The 27,213-nt window shown below is 40.8% G+C and overlaps 1 protein-coding gene across 22 annotated transcripts in view; it reads right to left on the bottom strand.

Annotated features, from left to right (window-relative positions):
- The window catches only part of NRXN3 (neurexin 3), a 1,811,822-nt gene that overhangs the window by 1,099,472 nt on the left and 685,137 nt on the right, over positions 1–27,213 (bottom strand). For 17 of the 22 annotated variants that reach the window (XM_027552545.1, XM_027552555.1, XM_027552571.1 and 14 more), the window contains 2 exons: positions 19,827–20,030; positions 13,770–13,796 (listed from right to left, as the gene is read on the bottom strand). In XM_027552545.1, the coding sequence (XP_027408346.1) occupies positions 13,770–13,796; positions 19,827–20,030 (231 nt within the window). The remainder of the gene's footprint in view (positions 1–13,769; positions 13,797–19,826; positions 20,031–27,213) is intronic. The other 5 variants (XM_027552552.1, XM_027552572.1, XM_027552548.1 and 2 more) reach the window with 1 other exon arrangement.

Below are 27,213 nucleotides of genomic sequence, written 5' to 3'. Positions count from 1 at the left end.
TAAACAAGATGATACAAACAAACTGCTCATCTTGGTGCCTGGCATGCAGAAAACACTCACTCTTGGCTATAATTTTTACTGTAACTAGTAACCATCTGTGAAGTCAATCACATTATATAACAATAGCAAAAGATTTTTAACTTTGTATTACAAATTCTCTTGTATACAGACTTACCAGCATCCATTATTTGCTATAAAAAAAAAAAAAAAAAGAGGAATAGGGTTCAGTGAAGATCTGTAGAGGGGAAATAATGGATTTGGTCTTAGTGTTTAATTTTCATGCCTTTGACATGTCAGTCATGAGAGTCTCATTCTTCCAGGTATGTAGGTGTGTGGAAAAATCAGTCATAAATATCTGGGAATTTACCTAGTCAATAGGGTAACATAACAACTAGCGTTTCTAACAAGTTTGTTTTTTTTTTTTTTTTAATTGGATCCTTTATCAAAAAGGGAGCTTGCTTATAAATCACCATCAGTGAATCGGGTAAACATTCCAACTACTGACAGGTATACAGGGTGACTTTAATTTCAACTGGGCTTCCCTGGTGGCTCAGCTGGTAAAGAATCTGCCTGCAATGTGGGAGACCTGGGTTCAAACCCTGGGTTGGGAAGATCCCCTGGAGAAGGGAAAGGCTTACCCACTCCATTATTGTGGCCTGGAGAATTCTATGGAATGTGTAGTCCATAGAGTCGCAAAGAGTTGGGAAGATCCCCTGGAGAAGGCAATGGCAACCCACTCCAGTACTCTTGTCTGGAAAATTCCATGGATGGAGGAGCCTGGTGGGCTACAGTCCATGGGATCACAGAGAGTCGAACACAACTGAGCGACTTCACTGGTTCACTGGTTACTTTCAACCATCAATTTCTTCTCACGAGGAGACGACAAGCCTTCTCAGGCCATCCCCTGGTCCAGTGGCCTCACCATATTGTCTTTATCCATCTTCCACTGGGTTCTCTTTTTCTTCGTGAGATTGGAAAGATACAGACATTTTCTGTGGCAATAAAACACACTCCTCTCACACTGCTGCTGCTGCTGCTGCTGCTAAGTCGCATCAGTCGTGTCCGACTCTGTGCGACCCCATAAACGGCAGCCCTCCAGGCTCCCCCATCCCTGGGATTCTCCAGGCAAGAACAATGGAGTGGGTTGCCATTTCCTTCTCCAATGCATGAAAGTGAAAAGTGAAAGTGAAGTCGCTCAGTCGTGTCCGACCCTTAGCAACCCCATGGATTGCAGCCTACCAGACTCCTCCGTCCATAGGATTTTCCAGTCAAGAGTACTGGAGTGGGGTGCCATTGCCTTCTCCCCTCTCACGCTGTGCCATTGCAAAGACGCGCATGTCCTTTCTCTCGGTCTTTGCCTGTCTTGTACACCTTTGTCATCATCATTTACTGCTCGGCTCCCATGCTGCCTTCTCTCTGCTGCTCTCACCACCCTACTCCTGAGGGCATCCTCCTTTTGGTCAGCAGGATAGTTCCTTCTCCTAGGGTTCTGAGATGGGAAGGAAGGAAAAGGCCTTCCTGATAGACTGTCAGGAAAACCATTCAAAGGAAACAACAGACTTTCCTCTCTCCATCTTGAGCATTCTGAATTTTAATTTTCTCAAGAATAGAGGCATAGCCCCCTATGCTTATTGCTTTAGATTTCATCCTGCCCACACCTGTGGGTGACACTGACTTCATTTCTGTCATCTCAACTCCAGAACTAAATTTCAGTCTATTCATAAGGCTGCTCACCCCACAAGCAGGAGTTTAGGCCATAATATCCTTCCTAATTTGGTACCTTTTAGTGCCCTCCCCCTTTTAAGATAATTCTGAAGAAAATAATGTTTGTGTCATCATTCTGTTCAGTCACTCAGTTGTGTCCGACTCTTTGCGACCCCATGGACTACAGCACGCCAGGCTTCCCTGTCTATCACTAACTCCCGGAGCTTGCTCAAACTCATGTCCATCAAGCTGGCAATGCCATCCAAACATGTCATCCTCTGTCGTCCCCGTCTTCTCCTGTGTCATCATTAAAAGACTACAATTTGGGTGACGAACAGTGTTCATTTGATTAAGAATCAGGAAATTAAATTTTTTGAAGATTCATGCCTGCCACTAATCACCCTGAGGCTTTGGGCAATGCATGTCCTTTCCACAAGCCTTGGCTTCCCCATTTGTGATATGTGAATATTTTAACTGAGCTTCCCAGTTGGTGCAATGGTAAAAAAAACCTGCCTGCCAAAGCAGGAGATGCAGACTTAATCCCTGGGCCAGGAAGATCTCCTAGGGTAGGGAATGGCAACAAACTCCAGTATTCTTGCCTGGGAAACCTAAGGACAGAAGGAGCCTGGTGGGCTACAGTCCACGGGGTTGCAAAAGAGTGAGACACGGCTGAGTGATTCACACACACACATACATACACACACACACACACCCACCCACCCAACAGGCCTCTTTGGAGGACCCTGAACTCATACCCATTAGAAGGCTTTGCTTCAGTGGATATGATCTCTATTAACATTTGTCTCTCTTTTAGGACATATGCTTTTTAACATTTTTCTATTGCATCATCATTCAGGAAGATATAGATTATTATAACTAGGTACTATATATAGTGAAATATATATATATATATATACACACACACACACACACATTGTGAAAAAAAGAACCATTATTTTGAACAGAATACTGCAATGAACCACTGCTGAATGAAATCTATGAGAAGCTCATCTGCATTTCAAAGATACATATGTCCGAGCTTCAGTGGATCTATGAGAATCAGAAAATGGGAGGAAAGTGGGGACGTGCCTAGACTATGAGGATCCCTACTGTATGTCCCTTGGAAATCCATAGTGTAAATCCCTAAAACTGACATCAACACGTGGAACCCAGCTAACTCCCAGTAAATGCTCATTAAATAAACGAATGAAGAGTGACAACATATGATATTTACTGATACACATTTATCCTCCTTCATGAAATGCTGACTCCAACCACAACCCAGCCAAATAGAATTTCATGGAGACCTTCATTCTCTCTGCAATTCCTTGCTTTACAGAGAAATATTTATTCTTTCAGATTATTAGGGAAAAAAGAACAAATTCACTCTTCAGTTAACTTTCTTCCCTTTAGGATGACAACAAAACAAAAAGTTGTAATGTGTTTTTGGGGCCTGCGTCTCTGTATCAATTCCTAAGAGTATCTGTAGAAATGGTAAATTAAGGGAAAGGAGTGGGTACAATTCATTACCTCAGTGACTTAGTATTGTTTGAGTACACGATATCCAAGGTAGTTTTAGGTCATGCAAATCCTACAGTGGCCAGATATCAGCATAAAAAGTTCAGGTTGTGCTGACGTAAGGAATCACTACAGGTATGTATGGATCTTTGGGCCTCCCAGCTGGTGCTCGTATTAAAGAACCCACCTGCCAAAGCAGAAGATGTAAGAGACTCGGGTTCGATCCCTGGGTCGGGAAGATCCCCTGCAGGAGGGCATGGCAACCCACTCCCGTATTCTTGCCTGCAGAATCCCATGGACGGAGTAGCCTGGCAGGCTACGGTCCACAGGAACGCAGAGTCGGACACAACTGAGGAGATTTCGAACAGCACATGTATATATCTCCAAGCTATGTACACTAACTTAATACAGTTTAATGGCTTGAACTGTGATTGGGAAACAGTTCTAATTTACATATGGCTGCTCTTGCCTGACAGTTCACAACAGATCATTCCTAAACTGGCATCTTGTTTGCTTATTTTTAGAATGTTACAATAGAGCTTTTACCCCTTTATATTTTTGTTTAATTTTTAAAATATTAACTTATTTATTTGGCTATGCTGGGCCTTAGTCGCAGCATGCAGGATCTTTAGCTGTGGCATGCAGACGCCTAGTTGCAGCACGTGGGATCTAGTTCTCAGACCAGGGATTGAATTCAGGCCCTCCCGCATTGGGAGCAAGGAGCCACTGGGCCACCAGGGAAGTCCCTTACCCCTTTATTTATCAACCTTTCCTAGAATTTAATAACTATCAACTTGGCTTATACCTATATACTTTGTGAGGTCATGTGTTTTTAACTCCTTTGCTTTTTCCATCTCCTTTGCTATTTCCTCTGTTCCTTTCTTTGATGAGACAAAACACTCTTTTTGAGAAAACACTTACCTATAATTTAATGCCTCAATTTCACTCTGTCTGCTCTTTAATTGGGTGCTTGATCCCAATCCCTTTATCTTTTTAAAAGCCAGATGAATCACAAAGGTTAAAATACTTTCTTAAGTGGACTTTTCCATACCAGGAACTCACTGTAGGTAAGAGAAACAAACCAAAAGGTGACGATTTGCATACTAGAGTGCAGGGATCAGCCTGAAATCACAGAAAAGGAGCCTGAGCTAAAGGAGAAGAAGCTTCTCTGTGTGTCTCCCTTAACCTGTTCTCAAAGGAAGCTGGGATGGATGGCACTGTAATCCTAACTGCTAAATGTTCATTAAGTTTCTACTTCTCAAGGCATCATGCATGGATTTGATAAGGCACGAACCATCAGCCTTTGTATGGTATATGTGTAATTTCAATTACCCAAAGGTCCACATGTGAATCTCTTAACAAAACAAAAAAAGGATGTATGCCATGCTTCAGCAAACTGGTTGAAACCAAAATACAAGACCTCAGAAGAAGAAGATGACTCTCTTCACCTTTTTGGGAACTGGCTGTCCTTTCCCTTAATAGTCTGAATGAACCTGATGACTTTTAAAACCATGATACAGGAAAATGTGCCAAGGAAGCCCAGCAGACAGTAATGTTCTTAGCCAGAAGTCTGGATCCTTGCTGCAAAAAGTCTTACTTCCCTGACTCTATTTTATTTTAGTTCCTGTTTAGATTATACAAATTGATATTAGAAGATATTAAAGTCACAAATATGATATCATTGAATCATATCTGTGCACTTAAAAAGATAATATTTTCATTGTAGAACACTATTAAGCTTTTATTAAAATAGCATCATAAACCCCAAAACAAACACAGAGGAACTCATGAAGCCAAAATATTTTCATTAGTTCTGGATTAACATCAAGTATTTCTTTATCATTATGCACTGTGGGGGTGGGGAACCCAATATGATGGTCTCATCAACAATATTAGTAATGTTACTGATGCAGAATCCAATTCAACTCTGATGAACTTGAGTTTATTATTTCCCTGAGCAATAGACTAAAGGAAGTAGGATATTCATTTCACAGGCATCTATTAAGCTGCCAAGAATGGTTTCAAGAATATATTCAGGGATTCCCAGGTAGCTCAGTGGTAAAGAGTCCACCGGCCAATGCAGGAGACATAAGTTCCATCCCTGGACTGGGAAGACCCCACATGCCGTGGAACAACTAAGCCCATGCACCTCAACTATTGAGCCTGAGCTCTAGAGCCTGGGAACTGCAACTATTGAGCCCACACGCCGCAACTCCTGAAGCCTGCATGCCCTAAAGCCTGTGCTCCACACAGGAGAAGCCACCGCAACGAGAAGCCAAGGCACCACAGCCAAGAGCAGCCCCTGGTCTCCGCAACTAGAGAAAAGCCAGCCCAGCAACAAACAACCGGCATCAGTTCAGTTCAGTTCAGTCGCTCAGTCATGTCCGACTCTTTGCAACCCCATGAATCGCAGCACGCCAGGCCTCCCGGTCCATCACCAACTCCCAGAGTTCACTCAAACTCACGTCCATCAAGTCGGTGATGCCATACAGCCATCTCATCCTCTGTTGTCCCCTTCTCCTCCTGCCCTCAATCTTTGCCAGCATCAGGGTCTTTTCCAATGAGTCAACTCTCTGCATGAGGTGGCCAAAGTATTTGGAGTTTCAGCTTTAGTATCAGTCCCTCCAGTGAACACCCAGGACTGATCTCCTTTAGAATGGACGGGTTGGATCTCCTTGCAGTCCAAGGGACTCTCAAGAACCTTCTCCAACACCACAATTCAAAAGCATCAATTCTTCGGTGCTCAGCCTTCTTCACAGTCCAACTCTCACATCCATACATGACCACTGGTAAAACCATAGCCTTGACTAGACAGACCTTTGTTGGCAAAGTAATGTCCCTGCTTTTTAATGTGCTATCTAGGTTGGTCATAACTTTCCTTCCAAAGAGTAAGCATCTTTTAATTTCATGGCTGCAGTCACCATCTGCAGTGACTTTGGAGCCCAAAAACATAAAGTCTGACACTGTTTCCCCATCTATTTCCCATGAAGTGCTGGGAGAAGATGCCATGATCTTAGTTTTCTGAATGTTGAGCTTTAAGCCAGCTTTTTCACTCTTCTCTTTCACTTTCATCAAACCGGCATAGACACAAATAAATACATAAAATTATTTATATATATATATAATTACAAATATATATATATATATAAAAGAACACATATATATCTATTCTTAAACAAAAACAGTTCTCAACAGATCATCTTTTCTATTAGGCAGCAGAAACTAACACAACATTGCAAAGCAATTATACACCCATAATAAAATTTAAAAGGATAAAAAATAAAGTAGAAGATGGCTTGGATAAAATAGAATATCTTCAAGAAAAAAGGTCACCTTTTATTACAGGAGTATACGCTGACAGGATTAGTCATCCTCATCAACACCAGACATTAGTTCTGGGCTTACTCAAAGACGTAGGCACGGTAATCATGCCCGTTTTACAAATGAGGGAACTGAGGGTTAAAGTCAGTTGTCCACAGGCACATAGTTCATTAGCGGTATAGAATGAAAAGGTTGAGCCCAGGCTATTTAGCTCCAGAGTCCTTCTTGCTCTTTGTAATGGTACTTAAATGCCTCTCTTTGCTGGGATTCCAACATAGACAAGCAGAAGTACAAGAAGAAATAACACAAAACAACTGTAACATACTACCACTTTTCTACAACATCCCTTTTACTAGGAAAAAAAAAAAAAAGATTAGCAAATTATCAAATGCTGCTGCAGCAGATTTCCATTAAAATATTTCTGGTATAAATGGTCACCAAGACTTTGAATGCCATTTGTCCGTGCAGGTATTTGAAGAAGTGAAAGAATGGAAGGTAAAGGTCTGTGAGTGGGTCACTGCTTGAATATGTGACAGCCACATTGTAAAATAGTTGGAGAAAATGAACAAGAAATTTGATAATATGAAGTATTTGGCAAGGGTGATATAAATCTGGACAACCTCTTGGGAATGCAATTTGGCAATATCTATCAATATTTTTGTTATGTACTTACCTGTTGACCTAGTAACTTTACCTTTAGGGATTTAACTAACAGATGTTGCCGTACATGAACTCAAAGACTGGTGAACAAGAGCGTGTATTTTCTCACTTTTAGTAGTGGTAAAAAGCCGAGAAAAAATCTGAACATTTAACAGTAAGGTACTGATTTAATCAAATATAATACTTCCATAAAATGTGACATTATGTGACTATTGAAAAGAATAAAGTAGGTCTTTACATTCCTATAGGGAATAGTCACTAAGACATTTTGTGGGGGGAAAAAGGCAAGATTCAGAAAAATGTGTTACCATTGTGCTAAGCAGAAGGAAGACAAAGAGGAGGGGAGAATGTGGTAATAGCTGTGGTAATTACTATGGAGAACATGATAATAACATTTTACACTCATATCGATTGCCTCTGAAACAATGTTAAAGCACTGATAATTTAGCTTGCGCCTGAAAACTGGGGGACTAAAATTAGGGATACGACGGAGAATTTTTGCAACATTGCCTTTTGTTCCCTCTACAATGTTTAAACTATTTTAAAATAAATGCAGTCTGAATATTTATTAAGCGTTTCCTATTAAATATTTAGGAAGCAGCCTATGAGCATACTCAAATCCACCTACTATTGATACTGTTAGTAAACTTACATATGAGGTGTTTTGTATGTCACAAGAAACATAAAACCTTCCAAAGAGAAACAGAAGTATGTGTTATCTTTTAAAACTCAGGTTTTGATGAATGCTGAAGTACAGCACAACCATTTATTATAGAAATAGAAAGTCTCTGGTGTGATGCCGATAGTTTGGTAGATAATAACACATTACTGTACATAAGATTCTGCTTTGTGATTTTTCTGTCTCCACTAAAACTCTACTGGGAAAAGCGGTATGGTCAGGCTCACAGCAGAGGTGATCCAAACCTTGGAATGGATACCAAAAAGACCACAATTTCCCTCTGAGAAAACTTTTAAGAGTGAAGAGGTTAGCCTTCCTGGTGGACGCGAGAGAAGTATTTCTGAGTTGAAGGGATGAGCTGAGCAAGTCAGCTCTGGGATTTCTAGATAAACCAGGCCTAAAGATGATGCAATTTATTCTAGTACCTAGGCAGGGAAGACAGAGAAAAAGAGAAAACCAGAAGTCAAGTGTAATAAACTGGAGTTCACCAAGCCATGCCTAAATGAAGCAAAGCCACCCACACCTTGTTGACTTTGCCAAAACACTGGCATTGAGTCTGCTTGGAAACTCAAGGCCAAGAAGCAAGGGCGGAAAACAAAGAACAGGTGCTAGGCGAGCAGGTGCAAGAGAAGGAATATTTAGTATTGATAAATACTAGTAGTTTTCAGAGATATGATTTGGAGAGACCATATCCTTGTGATGTTATTTTCTTTCAGATCTTACATTATTGTGCGTCTCTGTGATTCAAAGACAACAGACTCAGTCTGTGGGACGTGGACAAGATTATAAAAGACACAAATGACTACATGCGGTGCTTCAGTGATTTCAGGTCAGTATATTTTTGCGTGACATTGTTTCTTTTCTCCTCTATGTCGAAGAAGAAAAAATTAACCTTGTCACAGATAAATCAGTTAAGTCTTCAAGTTGAAAGCAACTTAGGGGGAGGTCTACATATACCTAAATAATCAGGCATATGCATGGAATTCACAATTTTCATGTGAGATATGCCCCCCCTTTTCAGAAAGAATGAAAAAGTGATCACAGAAGAATTAGCCTTTGAGAGAGAAATATTGGAAAAAAAAAAAAAAGGAGGGGGGAATTGGTATTCATTAATTTGTGTCCACTATATTATTTCATGCTGGACTTCCCAAATGGTGTTAGTTGTAAAGAACCTGCCTGCCAAGGCAGGAGATGTAAGAGATGTGGATTCAGTCCCTGGGTTGGGAAGGTCTCCTGGAGGAGGGCATGGCAACCCACTCCAAAATCCTTGCCCAGAGAATCCCATGGACAGAGGAGCCTGGCGGGCTACAGCCCATGGAGTTGCAAAGAATCAGACATGACTGAAGCGACTTAGCACAACACACATATTCATTCTTGCTACACTCATATTTAATCCATATGAAGTCACTGCATTCATTCAGACAACACAGGACTCACAAGGGATGGGATGAAGGAAGCGTTAGGAACCTGGAGGCCAGAGTCCCAATCAGACGAGGTGAAAGGCCACAAACCATTTTCCAGACTTTCATCCAAGCAAACACCCATGAAATCAACAAGAAGCTCATACCTGTTTGCAGAACCACGTGCCTCCTAGGTACAGCCAGCCTCATGGAACTGGAACCATAGGGGATGGTGACTTCCTCCAGAAATTCCCAGAAAGCAGCCCTGTTTTCTTTAGCTGCGCTCCAGGACACCCTGGAGTTCAACCCACCGTGATGACTGCCAACTCTGTTGCTCTTTGGCAATTTTAAAGTCAATTCTACACTGGAAATTTCTTTACTACTTAATTTTAAATATCCCTGTCAGATGAATCTATCAAACCCAGCAATGTCCCCAGTTCAACCAAAGACTGATTGGCACACTCTCTAACAAATGTCTAATGACTGCAGCTGGAGAAGAATTCATGGTGTGGTATTCTTGCAGGACTGGGAAAGCAGGGCTAGGAAGATTTGGAATGAATAATGCTATCATAGGTATTATGGGGAAAGACAAAGTACTGGAAAAGAGAAGGTAAGAAAGGGAGAAAGGCAGAGAACCTGATTGTTTCTGCCACTTGGAAACCCTCATCAGGGAGCTGGGTCAGTTACTGACAGAAGCGCCCGGCACCAAAGCCGAAAGGAAAAGGCTTTGGAGACCATCGCCTTCTTTCATGTTCAGTGGCTTTCTCTTCACATTGGAAGACAGTCCTTCTTTTTCATGCTCTCTCTCTCTGTTAAAAAGACAGTCACACAAACCCTTGGAGGTAGCCATTCCCCAGAACAAACAATATTTTGAGGCAGATTAAAAAAAAGAAAAACTGCTAATGTCATTCAGTATTTTACCTGATTTCTTTACAAGACAGGGATTCTAAAAAGAAATATGGGAAGAGCTTATGAACTTGTATTTAAACTTAGTTAAAGTTTGATTTACTATGTCACTTCAAGAGAGAAAAAAAAATTTGTTTAGAAACTTGAGCCATTACCCCTTAAGACTGCTATTGAAATGGCAGCTGGATCTCAGGGGTAAGAATCTCCTTCTCACACTCAGCTGGAAATCAATCTTATTTCTTGTACTGTTACAGTGAAAAACTGTGTAAGAGACAGGATCCGCACACCTATTACAGAAACAACTTGACATTCTGTAACAGGCTGAACTATGAATTTTGATATCATGTGATTAAAAAGAGGGGTTTAGAAGTTCTAGTCCCCTTTGTCTCTTTTACCTCAACATTTAGCTGTGTAATCTTCTCAAACTTTTCCACTCAAGTGCCAATAAAGCTGGGAATGGAATAGAGAAGATACACAATAAAATAAAATACACAATAAAAATTATATGTCTTTGAATTCTTATTCTTTTTCTTAAAACATAAAAGAAGATTTACATATTAAATAAGGTTCATGCTTATTTTCATTCTTCTGCATTGTTTCACTTTGCTTTCAAGTATTTATTCCAAATCAACAATTAAAATTAACTTCAAGAAAATGAATCACATTTATGTTATAACTCTACATTATCCTGGGTACATATCTACCCATCTTAGTAGTAAAGATCTTTAGATTAGTTTGAAGAACTTGTGTGTGTGTGTCTCTGTGTGTGTGTCTGTGTGTGTTTCTCTTCAGCCTGGATGCCAGGAGCAAGCACTATGTGTTCTTTCTTCCATGCTTTCAACAAAAGTAACCTCCTTAGTATGTTACAGATTTATCATGAGAATTCAAAATCAAATTTTCAAAATCCAGTCTTGGCTCTTTACCTAAATATTGATTTAAACCAGTCTTACTGTTTCTATTCTGTGATCAAAGTTGGAAACACATCTTTCCCTGCATTTCCTCTCAATGCTGGTGTTAGTGGCTCTGAATAGAAAATCGTTTGTCTGGCTTAGGAAATCTGCTGACATCTGTAGAATAATCATCATCTTCCCAGGAGAAAGAACCCAGGAACTTGTCTTGTGATGACTCTCCATGGCTAAACAGATGGAATATATGGAGTTAAATGTAAGATAAAGTTTGACTAGAACACAAAAAGCCAGCCCTGATATCCTGATCAAATAGCTCCCTCAGTTCTCTGCTCTGCAAATAAGTCCCTGCAGCCAGAAGATGCCAGCTTCAACTTTGGATGAGGTTTTTTACCTTCATGCTCAACTTTCATTTTAGTTCCTTCTGGAAACTAATGCAAAATGAAAAGACAAAACTTTTCATAGATACACTGTATTTAGTCCAAACACAAATGACTACATGCTATATGATTCAACTTATATAAAATGTCCAGGAAAGACAGAATTATAGAGCCAAAAGCAGACCAACAGCTGTGTTGGACTATGGGAATGCACAAGGATTAACTGCAAAAGGACATAAGAGAAATTTGGGGAGTGCTGGAAATGTTCTAAAGATGTGACTATGGTGATATTTGGACAATCCTAGAAATTAAAAAAAAAAATTGCTGAATTGCAGGCTTACAATGGATGAATTTTGCGGTATAGAAATTATATCTCAATAAAGCTACTTAAAGAGAAAATGCCAGTCTTTGGAGAAAATGGATGTTTCAATTAGATTTGTAATGATCTAAATATCAGGAGAAATTTCTGGCTAATTAGAAATGTTTAAACACAGCAAAATAGGATATTGCTTAAATTAACTGACAGTGATGCCAAGACAAGCAGAAAGCACTCTACTTTAAGAAGTTGTTGTTTATATCGATTTTTTATTTTTACATTTCTTTTTGTTATTCATTTGTATGGAACATTTACCTCTAAGAAATGGATTTGGGCTTTATTAGTTGGTCATCTTAATAGTGTATCTCCCAAGAAAGAAGGTTAAGCCAGCTAACACCTTTAAAATTTTTTAAAGGATGAGATAAACAAGTCAATGAAATGTAAACGATTACTTCCTTTTCTTGAGTTTGTTCCTACAGCAACAAACTAGCAAGGAAAGAAGCAAAAAATGAGGACATAATACTGAGAATTATATGTGCTAGATGCTTCATTGAGTTGGTGACGTCGGGTCAGCATCACCGACTCCATGGACATGAGTTTGAGCAAGCTCCAGGAGTTGGTGATAGACAGCGAAGCTCGGTGTGCTCTAGTCCATGGGGTCACAAAGAGTTGAACACGACTGAGCGACTGAACTGAGATGCTTCATCAATCCAACTTTGTCTTCCTGCTTCACACAGAGACTGTATTTCTCAACTTCCTTTGAGTTTAAGATGGAGCTACATCTCACAAAATATGAACAGAAGGGATGTATGGCATTTTTAGGCAAAGCAATAAAACACGCTGCGTAACCACCCAAGCTCTCTCTCTCTCTTCCCTGTGGGAACAACTGGAAGTAAAGAAATAACTCCAAGGTAGTTGAACCCAAGTCATGAAAGAATCTTAGATGCCTGAATTATTTCTTTGAAGAGAACTGACCAGGAGAGCTGCTCAACTGGTATGAGACTGACCGAACAAGAATGAAATCTTTCTGTTGAGCCACTGAAGTGTTGGGACTGCCTGTTGTAGCTAATCGCCCTAACCGATTACCCAAGTTGCTTAATTATTACTTAACTTCCTTGCCTATATGACATGCTGTAGGACTCAAAAGTATATTTCTTACTTTCTTTCTTTTATCAACTGGTCCTATCTTTCCTTCACATCCATCTTTCCTCTTTCTCCTTCTATTCTCCTACTTCATGACTCAAGTTAATGTGCATTTCTCAGACAAAGGAAGAAATGTGTGAGTAGTATTCAGCCTGTCCCTCATTAAGATCCTTCTTCAAGAGGTGGAATGTTTAAATAGGATAAGGTAAAAATAATAATCTGCCATTCTTTATTCAGAAGAACTAGAATGCATCTCAAGTCTTTGGTTAAAATGAACGTGTCTCAAGTCTTTGGTTAATACGTTGCATTATTACCAAGAGCAATGCTGTGCCCGCCCTCCTACAAAAAAAAAACAAAAAACAGAAAGTTCAACCCTATAGCAATATATGCCAGGAAAGAAATGTCAGAGTTGGCAGCCACCTTGTGGGTCATGAAACCTGCTTTCATTTTCTGAAGTTTTCGGTAGTGGAGAAGTGCATTATGGTTGCTCTAACACTTTTTTGTCCAGCCCTGAGAGTTATTTTCCCAAAACAACAGATTACCATTTCAATTCATTTTCAAGCTATTTCATTAGCCAGGTGCCCTTTCCTCCTTTTCTGCATATAGAACCAATGCAAGGAAAGAAGAAAGGACCTGCCTTGATCTAGAAACCACATCTTGGGCCACACTCAGCCCAAATCATCACCCCAGCCCTTCAGCTTGTCAACCCCAGTTCCCCCCAACTCCATCGTCAAAAAAATAAAATAATTCAAATGAAAAACAGCTCATAAAACAGTAAGTAAAATAAAGTCAGTTTTCTTTTTTAAAGAACAAAATGAAACTTGAGGGAAAACTTACTGGAGTTACAGTTTATCCTGATACAGTCTAGATGGGGAAAAATAAATGAAAGATGAAATTGCATCCTTCAAGGTAACAGCTGCAGACATCCAAAACAATCAGTCCACCCTTCCGGGGACAGACACACGCAAGAAATGTGGCCATTTTATATATATATATATATATACAGTAGGCACAAGTTCAAGGGTGGGTGTATATGTACAGTATATTGTTTTGTAAAGTTGGATACATATATATATACACACACACACATATATATACACATATGTATAGAGATATATACTGGTATACATATATATCCACAATAGACACCAAGTATGCTGCTTTTTTTTTCCTTCAAAAATCCAGTTCATTATTATTAAAGTATTTCAAACCCAGACTTTGAAATATTAATTTTGTTAAACTTGGAAAATACTGCAAAAATTTCCCCACCAAATGCAGCTTATATTTTGTTTCCCTCTATAATTTGTTTTTCTTGAAATTGCTCTTTAAAAGTAGCAAAAATACAATTTTTGTTTTAATATTCCAAAGATAATATCACCAGTCTGACATAGTATATCATTTTTTCAAATTTTGTTTCTCAGGGCAGTATTTAACCCTTTCCCTTTTTCTAAAACCAAACTCCCTCCGCCCTCTTTAAGTCAGGCCCCAAATGCGATAGAAATTCACATAGGCAGACTTGCCTTTGTCTTCAGAGGTAAGAAAAGGGTTAACACCACCTGGTCATTTCCTGTCATAAAATGGCCACTTGCAAACAGCTAACCGCACAAACACCCATCCCAGATTTTAGAGAGGCGGGGCCGGGTGCTGGGTCCAAGGAGTTGTATGACGTTAGCCCAGTTGACTAGGGTCTCGGCTGCGGTTTCAAAGGTCCCCAGACCAACCCCTCATGGAGCCCATCTCCGTCTTCCTGCCTGAATGCTCAGACTGAATCAAGCGCCCACAGCATTCGAGGAGAAGGCGAGTTGGGTGCATGGGGAGGTGGTCCTGGGCACCTTTGACATCTGACCTATCCCATCCTGTGACCCTGCATCTTGAAGAGAAAAGTCCCTTTTAAAAAAAAGGGGGGGGCATGGAATAGAGGGAATAAAAAGATGGCTATTTTTTCCAGTTCTGGTCACCAGAAAAGGTATTTTGGGTCAGAGTCAGAGCATCTATCCTTTTATTAGCATCTGTTTGGCGCCATGGACACATGGCCCAGAGGTCAAGCACAGAGTTAACGGGCAGGTGATGGGGCAGAAAGGTCAGAGACATGTCTCAGGCACATTGTTAGCAGGCTGCCCACCTGAACCTAAGTTTGTTTTTTTTTATTATGATCAGAATTCACATAAGAATGTGTTTAAAGTCAGATATTAAAAGGTAAAAGGAAAATGATCAAGGAAAGAGAGAAAATTACAGGAAAAAAAAAAAATACAGCGAGAAACTGTGCTCTTCTTCTAGCTAAAGTTAACCCAGTAGTTTTGGAGGGTTTATGGAAAGATAATGCCACCTTTTAAATGTCCCAAAGTAGATCACTTTAAGCAAGTCAGTGTGAAAGAAATGAGTGGCGAGTGACGGGGCAGAATAAAACTATGTGAATCCAGACAGGAGCAATTTATAACACCCAAACATTCTGAGGAAGGTGGGGGCGGGAAGCTAATTTGTTCCCCAGAACATCTCTTGAGAAAAATCTGGGTTTGGTTTCATGCGGTTAGGTTTGTCATGTGTCGTCAACCGCAACAGAAAAGTGGGAGCAAACAGCCCTGGAGCATCTGGTACGATCGCCGGACAGAGGAGGCCATGCCCCTGGTGGGGACGGGGAGGGGAGGGCTGGGGGAGGGGAGAAGCAAGGTCTCAGCTGCTGGAGAAATGCCCTTCCCTCGTGGATGCAAGAAGGAGGGGAAGCAGGTGTGCGGGCACGCTTCAGAGAAGGAAAGGGAAAGAGGGAACCTAAAGCAAGAAACCCAAGAACTTTAAAGGAGAAGTGGCTTTCTGCTTGGGTTTCTGTGCAGCTGAGGCTCTCGTCTCTGTCAAGGATCTGATCTAGGCAGAGGTGCTGGGTTGGGCTCATCTTTCTGGGTTCATCCACATGGTCCCATGAACTGAATGGTGTCTTTAAGTCAACATGAGGACTTGGAGCTTTCAAGACAGCAAACAGCTGGGTATGTTCAGTTGAGAAGTAGAGAATGATTTTGTTACCTTACTTGAAACACATACTTGGGAAGAAAAATCTACCCCAGGCCCTTGTTCATAGGGTCTGAGAGAGTGGTCTTGCTAGTGAGGATGTACTTTTTAATGAGAAATGAATCAGAAGAACTGTCCTGGCAAGGCAATCTCCTTTAGAGCTCCAGTAACAGCTGAAGTTCTCTCTCTGCCTGAGCCTTGGCATGTATTTGAGGGATGTGGATGTGTGTGTATGATGTTCATTCTTTTTTTTGTGTCTGTGTGTGTGTTGTTTGTTTCATTTTAGTTAAAAGGAGAAATGTTATTTTCTATATTGATGAGCTTTGGTTTGAGCAAGGAAGAGATGAAGGTTCCTAGGAGCTGTGGGTCTTCAATAATGGATACAGTCGACAGGAGTACTTTCTCTGCCTGAGTAACAGAGAACCCATGATGACTGAGTAGTTCAGAAACATGGGTAGTCGCACCACTGTGACCTACTTTCTCTGCTTCCAAAGAGACAGAGCATCTGGAGACCCTGAATGCAATTAACCAAGCTGCAAGACACTGCCTACAAGCCTCCGTCACTGAGGAAGGGTGGCCTGCATCTTGCTGAGGGTTCTACAGGCCCGTGAACGAGGCTGCACCAACCTGATGGACTTGTTGGCTCCACTCACACCAGCACTATGGCAAAAGATGCCTTCTGCGCGTGTGTAAAAGGTGACCGTCATGAAAGCAGCCAGAGTCGTTAAGTCCGTCACATCACTGATCCACAGGATTGATCTTTGGAGGTAATGGATAACCCAGGATGATCCAGTAGTTTAGAAACATGGGTAGTCCCACCTCTGAGACCTACTTTCTTTGTTTCGTGTCTATCAAGCAATCATAAAAACAGGTAACTGATTTATCTCACAAACTTACTGTGGGATTAAAATAAGGGTTTTTTTTTAATATTTAAAAATACTATAATATTAAAATTGTGATTATAGCTTTTAATAGTAAGAGATCAAAATATGATTGGTCAATAGTCAACCTCACAGCTTTAAAAACATGCTATGCTTAGCTGGACACTGTCCATGCCTGCTATCGCCACAGCTGCCATCTTCAGGAAGAAAGACCCTTGGAAAAGCCTAGTCTCCTTGACGTTTAGAAGATATACTACAGCAGAAAAATACAGACATGTATATCATGGGCTTATATGTGTGAACAATTTGAAATAAACAGGAGTGTCATTAGCGCCTGTGTTAGAAAAGAGACATAACTTAAATGGAGGGAGGGATCATCTAAAATTAGTGATGGGGATTTTGTACACAAATGAACACGCTGCTTGGAGATGTTTACTACTATAATCAAAAAAAGGGTACGATGAATTCATGACTGGGAGAAAGAAAGCATTTATGAAGGGGTAGACCCTGGGCAGGGAGGGCAACAGAACCTTCAAACAAACATGAGTATGGAGTGTGTACATACACTTCAAGGAATTTAAGTTCAGTTTCTAGTTATGGTTGAAAGAAAGCTATGTAACTGAAACCAGTAATTGTGGTGAACCATACCCTTCAGAGAAAAGTCACCATTGTTTCTAAAGAAGCACAGAGCTCTTCAGGGTAGACTCGCTCTGTTTTGCCTATGATGCCTCAGTCTAGAAGGAGGTACATTGATCACATGCAGAAAGGAGCCAGGAGGCTAGAGCAGAGTCTTTTAAAAATTCACATTGCCCGGATTTTCATGAGAGTTTAAAATGGAAAAATAATGCTTCTAGGAATACATCTGGAATCTATGACTCTGTGTGTGTGTGTGTGTGTGTGTGTGTGTGTGTGTGAGAAAGGGAGAGAGAGAGAAACTGTTCATCTTTCTGAATCATCCCCTTTTATCTCCCTCCACTTCCATTTTTCCTTTTAAGATGTGAGACCTGTCACAGTTGGCCTTCTAATCTTACAAAACAAAATCTAAAATGGAAAAAAAAAAGTTATCTGCTTAAAGCCAATGTGCATTTCCCTAGAACCCCAAAGGGCTGAGTATTTCTTATGTCTCTGGCTCTCTCTTACCTTAAAATAGATGGTTAAAAATTGACACTAAATCCTCTTTTCTGGGAGCTAAGTAGGAGGTCATATTTGTTTTCATTTGGGTTCGGGGAGGGGTTGTTCTTGGTTTTAATCTTTTCTGCTGTTTTTCAGAGAAGCTGACAGCCGGCTCCTGGTGGTTGGTTTCAGGTATGCAGTCCGGTTGGGTGGTTTCAGGTGGGGAGCACGATGCAGGGAGGGGAAGGGGGAGGGGACAGGGGGATGCCAGCCCCTGTAGGCTGCTCAGTACACTCTGTTCGCAAGGCTGTTTGCTATGCGGGCCGCAGGCTTTGGGCCTTTGAAGGGTTGAATACCATCTTTTGATTTACCATGGCTGATGGTGGGGAGGACTGGAAACTCAAGAACACTCACAAAGATCCAGCAAAAGAAAAAAAAAAAAAAAAAAAAAACCAAACACACACGTACACAAAAGAAAAACCAAGAGACGCACTGACAACAGAAATCCAATGTGGTTGGAAAAGAAAAAGGGCATAGTATTGTAAAAGCTGCAAACTGGAAAAAAAAAGGAGACACAACTAAACAAGCCACTGCTCAAAACAGTCTTCTGTGTCCTAGAGCATTTGAGGATTGTAGTACAGGCACTTTTCAAATGTAACCAGTTGACCTGACAGCAGATTAGAGTGGTATGGATTTCCCACCTTCCCAGCAGGCCATCTAGGATTCTGGACCATGTTGTATCTGCTACATGTGTCCACCATGTCATCCCCACACCTCTGACAAGCCATCCTACTGACATCTTTGGGAAGGAGCTGTGTATCTAAACATATTCTACATCCTCAAACCAATCATAGGCTTAGAAAGTTTGAACTCAGCTGTGATAACACAGGCATTGACTTTCTATTGAGTAGAATCAACAGAAACACAGATTGCTTTTTTTTTTTTTTTTTTTCTTGCAAAAACCAAGAGGTCCCCACTTTCCAAAGTGTATTGATTAGAATTCAGTCAAGGTCAGTAGCCCAAAAGAATGTGAGGCCATAAAAAGAGGAATTTCCAAAGTATTACTATAAGTAATTACAGTAGAAGAAGAGGTCCTTTCTCAATAAAGTTACAATTTGAAATCGCCAATTTTTCAACATGAAGGAAAACTGGATATGTATTATATGAGAACAGAGTAACTGTTAGCAGTGTGACTTAATGATCTTTATAAAAAGGGCTGCTGAATGAGGGTAGGAATGTCAGGAAGGAAGAAGGAGATACGTATCAGGAGACACACTGTCCTTCAATGTGTCAGACTCTAAACTCAGAGAATTTTCCCACAGTGGGATCATGGAAACAATGAGCCTGGTCCTCCCTACTAGGAGAAAGTATAAGGAGATAGTAGTGTTGTCAAGGCCACTAGAATTTCCCATGCGATTGGTCCTTGTGGAGCTTCAAACTGCATTCCCCATCCCACTTATGTGGCTCTGTTCCCTCCAATACCACCCTCCCATTTTGCTTCTATCTCCTGCCCTGGCCCTGCTCTCTAACTTTGACTGTTTTGAGTGGTGACCGAGGAGTTGGACTTAATGAGAATGGAATTGATCAAAAGATGGACCAAAGTAGCGTGTTTCACACAAAGCTAAACGATTCCAAAAAACCAAGAAAGGAAACTTAGAAAACGAATCTTCTAGTAAAGAAATACCACCACTGTCAGAAACCAGAAATTGACATCAAAAACTTCATGCAGAAACAAGGAGAAGGTGTTTGTTGCTGTTGGGTTTTATCCTCAGTCTATTAAACAAGAGGTGAGCAGCTAACTTTCAAGAAACAAACGAAGAATTCAATCAAACCAATGAAAATCGGAAAAGAAAGGGAAGACAAGCCCAAACGGAGTGGCAGAGGGTACTTCATACGATACCTAAGTTAACCATGAGCTTGACACGCCCCCCATCGAGCTCCAAACGCAGGGTGTCAGCAGAGTCCCTGGAGGTGGTAGCCACCAGCAGCCCGTAAGCTCGCTGGGACATGAAGCGGAAGGACACGTCCTCTGCCTCGGTGTGCATGACCATGGGCATGATGATCTTCATGTACATGCTGCCGTCATAGCTCAGGATGGACGCCTCTGCAGAGAAGAAAGGAAGAGATGGTTAGGAGGAAGCATTTCAGCATTTGCCTTCACTTCCAGGGTAAGCAGGATAGTATGGAGATGCACCAACTTTGTAGACAGGTAGCTTGTGTTTGGGAGCTTCCCTGGTAGGTCAGTTGGTAAAGAATCCACCTGCATTGCAGGAGACCCCAGTTCAATCCCTGGGTTGGGAAGATCCCCTGGAGAAGGAAATGGCAACCCACTCCAGTACTCTTGCCTGGAAAATCCCATGGACAGAGGAGCCTGGCAGGCTGCAGTCCATAGGTCACAAAGAGGCGGGCACGACTGAGGAACTAACATGGGCTTGCATTTGCTCAATCTCCATTGCCACTTTTAAGCTAGATGCAGGCCCCTTAAATGCTGAGGGTCTATTTCCTCTTTTGCAAAGGACATCTGGTAGCCTTGGTCCCTGCTCTACCATGCTCACCGACTCGCCAATGGCATCAAATGAAGTAATGGATGTGAAGTCATTCTGCAGAAGTGAAAATATCCTCACAGATGGTAGTAATTGTAATTCTGGGCTTCCCTGGTGGCCCAGATGGTAAAGCATCTGCCCATAATGTGGGAGACCCGGGTTCGATCCCTGGGTTGGGGAGATCCCCTGAAGAAGGAAATGGCAACACACTCCAGTACTCTTGCCTGGAAAATCCTATGGACAGAGGAGCCTGGCAGGGCTACAGTCCATGGGGTCGCAAAGAGTCAGACACGACTGAGCGACTTCACTTTCTTTCTTACACTGTAGATACGACAAAGCCAAAGACACTAAACAAAGCCTGAGTCCTGTGAGCACTTCATGAAGAACCTGAGAGTAGGCGCAGTTTATAAGCACCGTAGCAAACACATACATACTTGCCAAGTGCTGCTGGGAAGAGAACAGCAGCATAGCCAGGCCTCAGAGCATCCCTAGTGGCCAGGCCTTGTGAGAGTCTGCTTGGCCCATTCAAAGAAGACTGATAAGAGCCAGGGCTAGAACAACAAAAGCTAAGGACAGCTTTGAAAACCAGCCATTTTATTTTTATTCCAGTAGTACCTTTATAAGAAAAGGAGCAGCTCACCTCTTTGCCAATCCAAACAACACTTTGGTTATGAGCCCTCCAGCCCCTCCAATATGTTAGCTCACTTAATGCCACAAGGTGGGTCTATTATTCCTACTTTCAAACAGAAAACCACAGCTCATGGTGGGGGATGGGTATTATCATCCCAAAGTCACATAGTCTAGATTTTAATCCAGTATATCCAATAGCAAGTCCAGGGCCTGTTCTGTAGCATCAAGTCGTTCAAAATGTGAATTTGTTGAATCATTCATTGAGCAAATATGTTTACAGAACACAGGACAAGAGCATCACTCACTTTCCCATGAAGCCAGTCATCACTGAGCTCCGTTTCTGGCATTGAAGCAGTCCTTATTAAATATTTGCTGTTGCTAAATATTTGCTGCTGCTGTTGCCGCTAAGTCGCTTCAGTCATGTCCAACTCTGTGCGACCCCACAGATGGCAGCCCACCAGGCTCCGCCATCCCTGGGATTCTCCAGGCAAGAACACTGGAGTGGGTTGCCATTTCCTTCTCCAATGCATGAAAGTGAAAGTGAAGTCAATCAGTAAGTGTCCGACTCTTCATGACCCCATGGACTGCAGCCTACCAGGCTCCTCTGTCCATGGGATTTTCCAGGCAAGAGTACTGGAGTGGGTTGCCAATATTTGCTACTTTCCTATATACACTGTCCCCTTGAGAAGGAACTGGTAACCCACTCCAGTATTCTTGCCTGGGAAAATCCCATGAGCAGAGGAGTTTGGCAGCCTACAGTCCTTGGGGTCGCAAAAGAGTCAGACACGACTGAGCACATGTGCACTATGGAGGGTACAAAAGGCGAAGCAAACAAGATCCCTGTCTTGAAGGCAGAAACAGTGCACACAAATAACTGAACTAGAATTTAAAAATGGCTAAATGGCCCAGCAAAGGTGCATCAATAAAGCCAGGCACATTCAGAAGACAGAGGCTATAGCACGCAGGTGAGTGGAGTACATGGGGTAGTCTGAAACTGGTCTTGGTAGATGGGTGGAGTTTTTAATGAAAAGTGATGCCATCAGATTTGATAGGTAGACAAAACAGTGTCTCCATATATAAAAAAGAAAGAAATAGGGGAATGCTCAGATAATAGCAAACTTCACCAGAAGCATCAAGCATATTTTGAGAATAGTTACACAAAGGTGCTTTGACATTACAATGAAATCAACAGATTTGGGTAGATACTGAGAAGTAAATGAATGATTAACAAAGAGATAAACATCTTCTGTCTTCCTGTATAAAAGGAACAGGAACAGATTGGTGAGACGAGGCAGACCACACAGAAGGTTCTCAAAATAGTCTGTGTCATCATCATACCCCCAACCTTACTTTCACAACACACAAGGTGCATGAAGAACAGTATAAATACACCTGTCATCCCTGGGAATCGACCATCACCCAGTAAAATCCGTGACATGCTAATAGCTGTATATTGCAATTTGCAAACTCTAAGGGTCACAAATAAAGGTGGGACAGTAACAGACACCATCAAACTGAAAACATATTTTGAAGATCTGCTCTTAGATGCGAAGGATAATCTAAATTTAACACACACTCTAGATGCGAAAGAAACTTCTATCTCCTGAAAGAGCAGAATCAAAAGATCAATAATGATCACTAAAATTTACTGAGCACTTAAACCATTTACTTGCGCTTTCTAAGACTTTACATGCATTAAGATGCATTCAATCCTCACAAGCACATCATGAAGAAGACACTATTATTATAGTTTATAGATACCAGGTCGCACATCTAACAAACGGCAAAGCTAGAAGTTAAATGCAGGCAGTCTGATCCTCATAGCTGTACACTTGATGATTCTGCCACATTTCGAGAGTTATACCAGAATCACACCCATGTTTCTTAGCACCCAAAGTACATCTATAATGCTTCATGGCAGAGTGTGGTATGCTTGTGTATTTGTGCATATATGTACATGTGTGCACAGACACATAAATGCCATTATTCAAAGTTGTATTTTATGACCATATAGAATTACATAAACAGAAATTTCTGTTTGTTTTTAAAGAAGTTCACTGAAACCTAGTATATTTTGTTATCACACAGTGCAGCATGTGGAATCTTAATTCCCCACCAGAGATCAAACCCGTGCCCCCTGTGGCGGAACTGCAGAGCCTTAAGCCCTGGACTGCCAGGGAAGTCCAATGATACAAATTTCTAAATGATATCTTGTTATACATTACTATGCACAATGCTCTGCGTGGCTTTATGATTATGCCACTGCTGCTAAGTCACTTCAGTCATGTCTAACTCTGTGTGACCCCATAGACGGCAGCCCACCAGGCTCCCCCGTTCCTGGGATTCTCCAGGCAAGAACACTGGAGTGGGTTGCCATTTCCTTCTCCAATGCATCAAAGTGAAAAGGGAAAGTGAAGTCGCTCAGTCGTGCGTGCTTCTTCACGACACCACAGATTGCAGCCCACCAGGCTCCTCCACCCATGGGATCCTCCAGGCAGGAGTACTGGAGTGGGGTGCCATTGCCATGAACACCATTAATTACTACTATGACTTTCTACTATAAATACCTACACTCAAGCACACTCCTTTTCAAGAGATGCGAAGGCATTTGGTGAGCCATGAAATGGTTGTTTGGATGCATTCAACTTTAGTAATTCCAAAATTAATGGCCAACTTGATCCCTCTAGATATATGCAGTGAGAGAATATGCATCTTTATGTCAATATTGGTAGTGTCGGAGAATAAACATAAGGTGAGTGTGTAGTTAAGCATCCAGTGGTACAAAATGAAGTATGGATCTCAGCGCATACCTTTGCGTGTATCTTGGTGAGTGTGTTCTAATTTAATATAGAAATCAGCTGAAAATAAATTTGCTTCAGAATTCATATTAACTTGCTCAAAATATTTCAAATAAAAGGGGTACATGAATGGAATACTAATTTGAGGGAAAATGAGTCTAAAGAAAGAACGCTATTTGATCTAAAGTCTATCAGCTTACTGAGTATTGAAAGACTTCATCATGAAATGCTGAGATAACAATACTTATACAGTTCTATTTTTTTCCTCTTTTCTGCTTTTATAACTTCCCTTTGTTTTAAGTGAATATTTAACATATTATGTTAATTTCTTTGATGATTCTTAACTATATAATTGGGCTTCCCAGTTGGCTCAGTGGTAAAGATTCTGTCTACCAATTCAGGAGATGTGGGTTTGATCCCTGGGTCAGGAAGATCGCCTGGAGAAGGAAATGTCAACCCACTCCAGTATGCTGGTCTGGGAAACCCAATGAACAGAAGAGCCGGGTGGGCTACAGTCTATGGGGTTGCAAAAGAGTTAGACTTGACTTAGTGTCAGACTTAACTAAGTCAGATTTAGCAGCAACAATTATATAATTAACTAATTAAAAGCTTCTTTCCTAGTGGTTGGTCTAGGGCTTACAACATAAATCTTAGTTTATGAGAATCTACTTCCCATTTATATGAACTTAATTCCAGAAAGACATAGAAATTTTACTCTTACATGCTCTCATCTATTCCTCCCTTCTGTGTTATTATTGTTATTCATGTGATGTCTATATGTGTTTCAAACTCAAAAATACATTGTTATACTTATTGCTTTATAAAAACTTCTGTCTTTTTACGAAGTGAAGCAATGAGTTCTCAGATATATTTATAGAGATTTTTAAAGTTAAGCTTATTTACCATCTCTGTCTCTCTTTCTTCTTGTGGATTCAAATGACACCATCTGGTGTCATTCCCTTTCTCCAGTATAGCTTCATTCATTTTTGTTTTATTGTCAAATATATTACAATTCTATATGTGATAGACCCAATAACACAATGTTATAGATTATTTTATGTAACTGCCTTTTAAATCAGTTAAAAGAAGAAAGAAAAAGATATGCTTAATTATACTTTTCATCACTACCAACACAGTTACCTTTATTGGAACTCTGTGTTTTGTTTTGTTTTTTTTTCCATGAAGATTCAAATTACTGTCTGCTGCCACTTTCTTTCAGTTTATAGAACTTCTTTTAGTACCTCTTATATGGCAAGTATACTAGCAATGAAGTCTCTGTTTTTTGTTTAACTGGATAGATCTTTATTTCACTTTCACTTTGGAAAGACAGATTTTTTTTTTTTTTTTGACTATAGAATTATTGGTTGTTGATATATGTCTTTCAGCACTTTTAATGTCAACTCACTGTCTTTGGGCTCCATTGCTTCTGAACAGACATCAGCTGTCATTCTTACTGTGATCCCTTGTATATGATGACTTGCTGTTTCATGATTTTCTTTTTGGGTTTCAACATTTCTATCATCATGAGTATGGATGTGAATGAATTTCTTTGCATTGATCCTATTTGAAGCTCACTAATGTATAAATAAAAAGAAAGTAGGGAAAACCACTAGACTATTAAGGTATGACCTAAATCAAATCCCTTATGATTATACAGTGGAAGTGAGAAATAGATTTAAGGGACTAGATCTGATAGATAGAGTGCCTGATGAACTATGGACGGAGGTTCATGACATTGTACAGGAGACAGGGATCAAGAGCATCCCCAAGAAAAAGAAATGCAAAAAAGCAAAATGGCTGTCTGGGGAGGCCTTACAAATAGCTGTGAAAAGAAGAGAAGCGAAAAGCAAAGGAGAAAAGGAAAGATACTCCCATTTGAAAGTAGAGTTCCAAAGAATAGCAAGGAGGGATAAGAAAACCTTCCTCAGTGATCAATGCAAAGAAATAGAGGAAAACAACAAAATGGGAAAGACTAGAGATCTCTTCAAAAAAATTAGAGATACCAAGGAAACATTTCATGAAAAGATGGGCTCGATAAAGGTCAGAATTGGTATGGACCTAACAGAAGCAGAAGATATTAAGAAGAGGTGGCAAGAATACACAGAAGAACTATACAAAAAAGATCTTCATGACCCAGATAATCATGATGGTGTGATCACTCACCTAGAGCCAGACATCCTGGAATGTAAAGTCAAGTGGGCCTTAGAAAGCATCACTACGAACAAAACTAGTGGAGGTGATGGAATCACAGTTGAGCTATTTCAAATCCTGAAAGATGATGCTGTGAAAGTACTACACTCAATATGCCAGCAAATGTGGAAAACTCAGCAGTGGCCACAGGAAAAGGTCAGTTTTCATTTCAATCCCAAAGAAAGGCAATGCCAAAGAATGCTCAAAATACCACACAATTGCACTCATCTCACAAGCTAGTAAAGCAATGCTCAAAATTCTCCAAGCCAGACTTCAGCAATACATGAACCATGAACTTCCAGATTTTCAAGCTGATTTTAGAAAAGGCAGAAGAACCAGAGATCAAATTGCCGACATCCACTGGATCATCGAAAAAGCAAGAGAGTTCCAGAAAAACATCTATTTCTGCTTTATTGACTATACCAAAGCCTTGGACTGTGTGGATCACAATCAACTGTGGAAAATTCTGAAAGAGATAGGAATACCAGACCACCTGACCTGCCTCTTGAGAAACCTATATGCAGGTCAGGAAGCAACAGTTAGAACTGGACATGGAACAACAGACTGGTTCCAGATAGGAAAAGGAGTACGTCAAGGCTGTATATTATCTCCCTGCTTATTTAACTTATATGCAGAGTACATCATGAGAAACCCTGGGCTGGATGAAGCACAAGCTGGAATCAAGATTGGCAGGAGAAATATCAATAACCTCAGATATGCAGATGACACCACCCTTATGGCAGAAAGAGGAACTAAAAAGCCTCTTGATGAAAGTGAAAGAGGAGAGTGAAAAAGTTGGCTTAAAGCTCAACATTCAGAAAACTAAAATTGTGCCTCTGGTCTTATCAGTTCATGGCAAATAGACTGGGAAATAGTGGAAACAGTGTCAGACTTTATTTCTTTGGGCTTCAAAATCACTGCAGATGGTGACTTCAGCCACAAAATTAAAAGACACTTACTCCTTGGAGGGAAAGTTATGACCAAACTAGGCAGCATATTAAAAAGCAGAGACATTACTTTGCCAACAAAGGTCTGTCTAATCAAGGCTATGGTTTTTCCAGTGGTCATATATGGATGTGAGAGTTGGACTGTGAAGAAGGCTGAGTGCCAAAGAATTGATGCTTTT

This window comes from Bos indicus x Bos taurus, chromosome 10 (assembly GCF_003369695.1).
Source record: "Bos indicus x Bos taurus breed Angus x Brahman F1 hybrid chromosome 10, Bos_hybrid_MaternalHap_v2.0, whole genome shotgun sequence".
Taxonomy (NCBI): domain Eukaryota; kingdom Metazoa; phylum Chordata; class Mammalia; order Artiodactyla; family Bovidae; genus Bos; species Bos indicus x Bos taurus.
Note: the sequence above shows the minus strand (reverse complement) of the source record. Positions and strands in the feature narration are given on the sequence as shown.